At 37.1% G+C, this 7,666-nt stretch overlaps 1 protein-coding gene across 1 annotated transcript; it reads left to right on the top strand.

Moving 5' to 3' along the window:
- Window positions 1-511: 511 nt before the first annotated feature.
- On the top strand, window positions 512-5,280 carry LOC120768951 (transient receptor potential protein-like). The gene is made up of 4 exons (XM_040095777.1): window positions 512-635; window positions 4,451-4,684; window positions 4,754-4,994; window positions 5,134-5,280. Exons 2-4 carry the CDS (start codon window positions 4,539-4,541, stop codon window positions 5,278-5,280), a joined length of 534 nt encoding a protein of 177 aa, XP_039951711.1. The 5' UTR covers window positions 512-635; window positions 4,451-4,538.
- The last annotated feature ends 2,386 nt before the right edge of the window (window positions 5,281-7,666 follow it).

The following is a 7,666-nucleotide window of genomic DNA, read 5'->3' as shown; positions in this document are numbered from 1 at the left end:
AACAATGAACAAATAGGTTGCAATTGCTTACAAGCATTAATTTTCAAAAAACGCATTTGTACTTCGATAAATTCCCTTTTTTAGTTTGTACACTATACTTATTTCGTGGACGTACTCAGCCCGGCGCTCACATTTGGCCGTCTCTTCTTTAACGCTTTTTCTTTTGAACACCGCACGTGCTCACGACAGTTGAATAGCCAAGCAAGTCGATAATCAATACATGCCACCAAATCAATGAGTCAATAGTCACATGCCTCTTTTTAACGCATTCCGTGACAATATGTATTATGTAAAAAATTCTAAACAGCTGATTTGGATTTTTTGTTGGTTTTGCTGTTAGCTTTCGCTTATTCCCACCATTTTTTATTGTTTCTTCTTATGTTTTTACTAACCGTTAACTTGAAGTCTATTGCAATGATCGATTAAATTTTTGCTATACTTTCCATGACCGACTTTTGTCGAAACGCTAATGTAATTAGTGGCATATACCAAGGCGTTACAGCAAATTATTTTCAGTTCTTCGCGAATTCTTGAACTCTCAACAACTATACCACGGGATTTAAAGAAAATGGATAGTGGCGAAACTGGGAAACAATAAAGGTGTTGAAGAGGATATTTCATCAAGGATAAAAAGGGTAAATGATCCTTCAAACGTTGCCACCTATGTGGATAATACGGAAAAGGATAATGGGAACTGAAAGTGTAGAATGCAAAGATTAATAAAAAAATAATTTAATTCTGTTGGAAATATACATCCGAGTGTGAAAGTATCGATTGTTTTGTACAAGGTGTTAATTTAATTAATGATTGTGAAAAAATAAAAATTTAAGAAACTAAGTGTAATAAAATGAAAATAAAATTCAATTATCCTTCTAATGAATACGGCGCATCTTTTACCAAGGCTCTAGGACTATTAAATATGAATAATAGTAAATGTGTCCTTCCACCTTTTCGAAGTCCTGAAATTTTGCATACACATCTACTAAACATGGATTAAGAGCTGACCTGAAAGGAAAACAATTTATTAAACTTTAATAACACTAAAAGATAATTATCTTGTTTAAAGTGTTAATATCCCTAAATTGCTTTTAACCAAAAAGAACTACACTATTATAGTTTTCAGAGACTATATTGAAACAATTATTAAGAAATTTTATTAAAAAAATTAAATAAAAAATATTTTAAGGAACTTTTGATGTCCTGTGAACTATTGGTGCGAAGTACTAACAAGAAAAACAACAACAAGTTGTGGAAAAAAATATTAATAAATGTACGGTTTACCGTATTTTTTAAAGAAATAATGTAATAGAATACTTCTTAGTTTTCGCGTGTAACACCCTTTAGTGATGTAATGCTGATCGATTTCAGCGCCATTTACTATAAGCAAAGTTGGAGAAATTATAAAAAATTATTTTTATACCCTTGCAACATGCTGCTGCAAAATATAATAGTTTTGTTTACCAAACGGTTGTATTATCAGGATAAAACTTTGCACAAATAGTGCATTTGAGACTAAAAATTGCTTAAATCGAACCAAAGCCACTATGTGAACCCAGTGCTTATACATAGTTGACTTTTTACCGAAAAATGTCTGAGACATGCAATTGAAATTCAGAGCGAATCCTTTTCTGTTAACAGTATATCTCTGTGTCAAAGCTGGGTTGAATCGGGTAAATATTTCCCTTAGGTTCCATATACATATGTACCGAATATAAAGATTTCTTATAACGATGCATATTTGTGCTTAGAATGAATAAAAACAGATGAAAACTCGCTCTATACCCCATATAACCTGAAGGTTCTTCTCTGGCTTTAATCCTTGCCAATTGCAGGAGTATGGACTGTTCGAATATGCTCGAACTTAGCTCTTCCTTACTTTTTTTTGCCAAGTTACAAAGTGAAGTTCACAGTTTCGACTGTTTTTTGGTGTCTGGTGTTTACTGGTGGTACAATGTTTGATCGGCGGTCGCAAAAGGACCCAGACTAACTAGTGCGAAACCCTGGAACTGAAGTGGTCTCACACTTGCGCTTGTTATCTGTAGTGGACATCCATTGAACATATAGCTTTATCAGGCCCAATTACATATTCATAAAGGCTGTGACTTACACGGTTCTTCATATGCTTACTATCTAAGTTTCAAACCACTTCATATTTAATTTCATAAATTGGTTCATTGTTGAGCAAAGAATAGTTTGTTTTTACATTCGCATTTTCAATCATGACGGAGTTCTGTAACAGGATCCAATATATTCAGATTAATGACAAACCCGTAGTCTCTGTGAACTTGCATCTTGTTTGTATATCTTCATAGTTCAAGTATTCAAGTATTTATTTAACGAATGTCGAAGCTGACTTTGGTAAAGAAAGATTTTATCGAGCTTCATAACGCTGTTTTGAAAATTATAATTTACGAAAAGGACTAGAGATATGTGGTCTGATTATATACATGTATGTATTTTATTGCGCAGTCATTTTGAAGGCCTCGCGTTATTTTTTTTCGAAACTTTCTCAGCTATTTATCTAGGGTTTGTGTACGAAAGCGAATGAGTTCTAAAACATAGTTTTCCCAGTTTGCTCTATTTTTTTCTTATTCAACTGTTTTTTTAAGCCATCAACATAGACTGTGAAATCTTATCGGATCGGTGAGAATACGGTGGAGGCGGAAGCAATTCAAAGCGCAATTTATGAAGTTTCGTCTTATTTTTCACTGGGTTTTGACACGACGCATTGCCTTGGGGAAACAATACTTTCTTTTTTTTCAAATGGCACCGCCTTTCCACAATTTCGTCCTTCAATCAGTTTAATAGCTCTATGTAAAAGTCGCTGTTGATGGTTTTTCCTTTTCAAGGTAGTCAATAAAAGTTATTCAATGCGCATCCCTATATACAAACGCCATAACCTTGCCAGCCGACTGTTGCGTTTTTTCACGCTTTGGAGTAGACAAATATCGACTCAAAAACCCGGATTTATTATGCTTCAACAGCTCCAATCACTGCTCTGAATTATCACTTTGCACAAGCTTTCTTATACCAAAATATTCGTGAATGATTGATGTTCACGTTCAGTTGATATTTTCAGGTTTACTGTTATATAGCCTCGAACAGCTAAACTTTGCGGTCATTCAAAATTATTTTGTTTTCGTCGATAACAACTTTTTTGGGACTCTTCTTACAAACTGACTATCTTTCCGATATGGATCTTGAAAGATCTATTCGTTTTGCTAACAGAAATTAGTTGAAATTGAAAGCAACTAACGACTTCTTGGTCGGTTTACAATTTCAATTTTGTCATTCAAACTATGTATTATAAAATACCTGAAATATTTATACTCTTGCTACAGAGTTCACCTAACGGTTGTTTGAATGAAAACTAATCGAGATATTTATAGGTTTCTAAATACAAAAATAATCAGGTTAACGAGACAAGTTAAAACCCGGGTGACTGTCTGTCCAACCGTCTGCTCGTGCAGGCTGTAACGAAGTTCGAGACGGGCATAATTGAACCACTATCACGCCCACAAAATGCCATTAATCGGAAACGTATGAAGTGACATAACTAAGCCCTAAATTAAGAAACAAAGTTCACACAACAAACCAAGTTAAGGAAGGGCATCTGTGGTTTGGAAAACTGGTACAGCCCGCATTTATTTGTAATCACTTATATCGGGATCTGCTCTACCGATTTTATCCTAATATAGTACATAATTTTCTTCCGATATTCTTATGTTAGAGTGCGAGAATGGAGGAAATCGGACTTCAACCACGGCTACTTCTCATATAACCTAATTTTAATTTCCATTAGATGCTTTCAAATTCCAGTACACAATGAAGCAGCAGTTATTAAAAATAAAACTTTCCACGATTAATACCTATGCAATATACTACCTTATGACCAAATATTGTCCAAATCGGAACAGAACTGTTCAAGCCCGTAGATACCGAATATGAGTTAGAGTTAGAAATCAAAATCAGACATTTCATAACAATTTTGTATTTATTTAAGAAAAAATCGTTAACTTCGGTTGCAGTGAAGCTGAAGCTCCTTTGACAAATACAATCGTTTACCTTATAAGGACATGATTTTGATAAGTGCAGCGCAGCTATATGATATAATGTTCTGATATCGGCAATTCCGACAAATTTTCAGCTTTTTGTAATGTAAGGGCGTGTGCAAAATTTAAGAGCGATATCGCGTATACACAGACAGTCAGACGATCATATTTCCGATATTTTCTGCTGGGTGTTACAAATTTCGTCCTCAGGGTATAAAATATTATTGAAAAACTAGAATAACATCGCCCACAGTTGCACTGTGTTTGGAACTTACTTATAATTTCGAAGTTCGAAAATGGTGAAAATAATTTTGGAATTAGGACTCAAACTCTCGAAATAAATAGGTTTAGTCCGATATCCAGTGATTCATTGAATTATTTATCTTGTTTACTTGTAGGCTTATATAAATTTCCAAGTAACTAAAAATTACGGTACTTTTAAGACAAGAAGACTTTACTGCTCGCTGATTATATGAGTACATCAAAATGTCACAAAAAAAGAGCGGCGATGATGACCCCGAAAAGGGTGAACCTAACTACAACATCTCTATGGGAGAGGAGTATATGCTAAATGAGATTGAAAAGAATTTCATATTAGCGGCCGAACGTGGTGACATACAGGGTGTTAAGAAGTATGTAACATGACTTTAAACCAATTCAACATATATGTACATATTTATAATTTGAATTTTACATTCCAGAATAATTGAAGATAATAAGGGTCAACCGGATAAGTTCAATATAAACTGCGTGGATCCGCTCAATCGCTCAGCGCTCATTTCTGCCATTGAGAATGAGAATTTCGACTTGATCATTGTGCTGCTGGAATGTGGCATCGAAGTGGGCGACGCGCTCTTGCATGCCATATCGGAAGAGTACGTCGAAGCCGTGGAGGAATTACTGCAGTGGGAGGAAACGCATCACAAAGAGGGCCAACCCTATGTGAGTATCGATAGTAGTGCAACCGCAATTGTGGTGGCGCTGGTGGCCACAATCAATTAGCATGTATGTGTGTCTTCCGTTTGTCTGTTTGTTGTTCGTCAAATAATCTATTTTTCATTGTACTGATTACTAATTACAGAGCTGGGAATCTGTTGACCGTAATAAGTCGACATTCACGCCGGACATCACGCCATTAATATTGGCAGCGCATCGCAACAATTACGAGATACTGAAAATTCTATTGGATCGTGGTGCAACACTACCGATGCCGCATGACGTGAAGTAAGTAAAATTGTGTACCCACATACACATATAAATGTAAATTGTCACTGAGTAATCCTGTAATCCGCTGCGATGCGACAGCTTGTTTGCTATTGTCAATGTGTTGGTTAGCATTTCTGTTATAGTTTTGTATTATTTTTCCATCTTCTGTAACACTACTGACCCCTCTACAAACGGTGCCAACGCATAGGCCATGGCGTCTCTCTTCTATTTGTCGCTTACCAACACCGTTTTGGTGCCCCTAAACCTCCATATTTAGCTGACGAGAACTCCATCAATTGACGAATGATAGCATCTATTGGCTTTTGTTGTTATTGTTGTCCGTAGTTCTTATAGCCAAAATTAGTCGCGTTTGGCACGTTTCCTTATTTGTGCTGTCCCTGCGCTCCGTTGCTGCGCTGCTTCGCTCTCCTGATGCGTTTACGTGATTTTCGACGAATTTGCATTATTTTTGAAATGTTACCGCCTCCACTCAGGTTGTCGTCATCTGTTTCGTGTTGCATGTCGCATAATATGACGTTGAAATAATTCGAATTTATGCGAATTGCCACAAATTGTAGTCTGAGTCCTAGCAATGTGGGTTATGGCAAGCAGCTGCGGAGGTGTAAACCAGTTCAAAGGTGATTGCGGCGTCCGCTTGTGTGCGCCTTTGGTTTTTTTATATATCCGTTGATGACTTAACATTCGCCAATAATTCACTTTAATTAATGTGCCACTTTCTTACTGTAATTTGTATACAGTATCTTTTTACATACATACATATTTACTTGTATAATAATCAGTTAAGATTGGCGTGGGAGCTAAGGACAGTCGTACTGCGGTAATGGCTTTATAGAGGCAAATGAAATTTACGAGCTTCTCAAAATTATTTTTTTTTCGAGAATGCCTATTTGTCGCACTACTATTCGCTTTCCCGAATCTACAGTTGATGACGGAAAGAAAAGTCGTTCAAACCAATACAGCCATAAAAAACTTTTGCAAACGATTCGCAGAAACCACTTTGAAAAACATATAATTTTGTCTAGAAAAATTAATATATCGACCCGAATCTTTCTCTCGAAAACTCGTAACGTCGACTCGTCATATGTTGTCATCGACCATGGTTCTGCACCATATAGCAGGACGGGAATTATGAGTGACCTATAGAGTTTGGTTTTTGTTCATCGAGAGAATTATTCTGCGTTGGATTTCGAAGCCGACGTTATTGTTGGTGTTAATGCTGGTTCCCAGACAGGCGAAATTATCTACGACTTCAAAGTTATGACTGTCAACAGTGACGTGGGTGTCGAGTCAAGAATACAAGTACTGTTTGTTTGATGACAGGAGATATTTCGTCTTGACCTAGTTCACCACCAGACCTATTTGCTTTGCTTGCTTATCCAGTCTGGAGATAGCAAAACTAACGACGGATATTGAGATCAATGATGTCAATATTATCGGCGTACGCCACCAACTGTACACTCTTATAGAAGTTTGTACCTTCTCCTATTCAGCTCTGCAGCAGTAGATTAAAGAAGTCGCACGATAAGAAGTCGCCTTACCTGAAACCTCGTTAGGTATCGAAGAGGTCATTCCCGATTCTGTCGGAGCTTTTGGTGTTGCATCTGGTCAGTTGTTGATTTTCCAGACCTGGAGCCACACTGATAAGGACCAATCAGTTTGTTTACGGTGAGCTTTAAAATTGGCCAGTCTACAGTTAAATTCCAATCGTCGAGCATGCTTTCATCCGACCATATTATATTTGTTCTTCAGATGGGTAAATGCTGTTCGAACTTCTTCATGGTTGGGCAGTGAAACATCTACTCCATCGTCACCGTTTAGGGATCGGTTTCACAATCTCCTGGTGTTATACTTTCACTGCCATTCAGCAGGCTGGAGAAGTGTTCCCTCCATAATTTAAGTATGCTCTGGGCATCAGTCACTAGATCACTTCTGGGGTTTCTCCAAGAGTAAGCTTCGGTCTTGAAAAAAAAAAAATAATAATAATTTTCGAGCATTACCCCTGTCGGCCAGCTTATCAAGCTCTTCGTACTCCCGCATTTAGACCACTCTCTCTTTGCTCTTTGCTTCCTCTTTAACTTTCGGCATTTAACCCATTCCGCTTGTGATGTGGTGGCGAGGAGTAGGTAGTCGGTTTTCTCTTCACTACGACATGACACTCCTCATCGTGCCAGCTATTCTTTTGCCCTTTCCGAAAACCAATGGTTGCGTTTGCAGCTGTACGTAAAGAGATTGAATTGCCGTTCCACAGTTACCTAATAGCGAGTAGTTGCACTTCTTTACTTCTGTGAGGGATTACAATTTTTAGCAGGATATTTCAGGAGGCATAGTAAAGCAGTTAAACATTACTCTCTTCGCTGAAGAGTATTGGATCTTGGAACAGCATTAAG

Source organism: Bactrocera tryoni, chromosome 1, assembly GCF_016617805.1.
Source record: "Bactrocera tryoni isolate S06 chromosome 1, CSIRO_BtryS06_freeze2, whole genome shotgun sequence".
Lineage (NCBI taxonomy): Eukaryota > Metazoa > Arthropoda > Insecta > Diptera > Tephritidae > Bactrocera > Bactrocera tryoni.
This window is presented reverse-complemented; position numbering and strand designations above follow the sequence as displayed.

Excerpts from the sequence above, each read along its gene's own strand:
- LOC120768951 (XM_040095777.1), top strand. The coding sequence starts at position 4,539 with ATGTCACAAAAAAAGAGCGGCGATGATGACCCCGAAAAGGGTGAACCT. Across the intron at positions 4,685-4,753 it reads GACATACAGGGTGTTAAGAA|AATAATTGAAGATAATAAGG; the intron begins GTATGTAACATG and ends TTTACATTCCAG. Across the intron at positions 4,995-5,133 it reads ACAAAGAGGGCCAACCCTAT|AGCTGGGAATCTGTTGACCG; the intron begins GTGAGTATCGAT and ends TACTAATTACAG.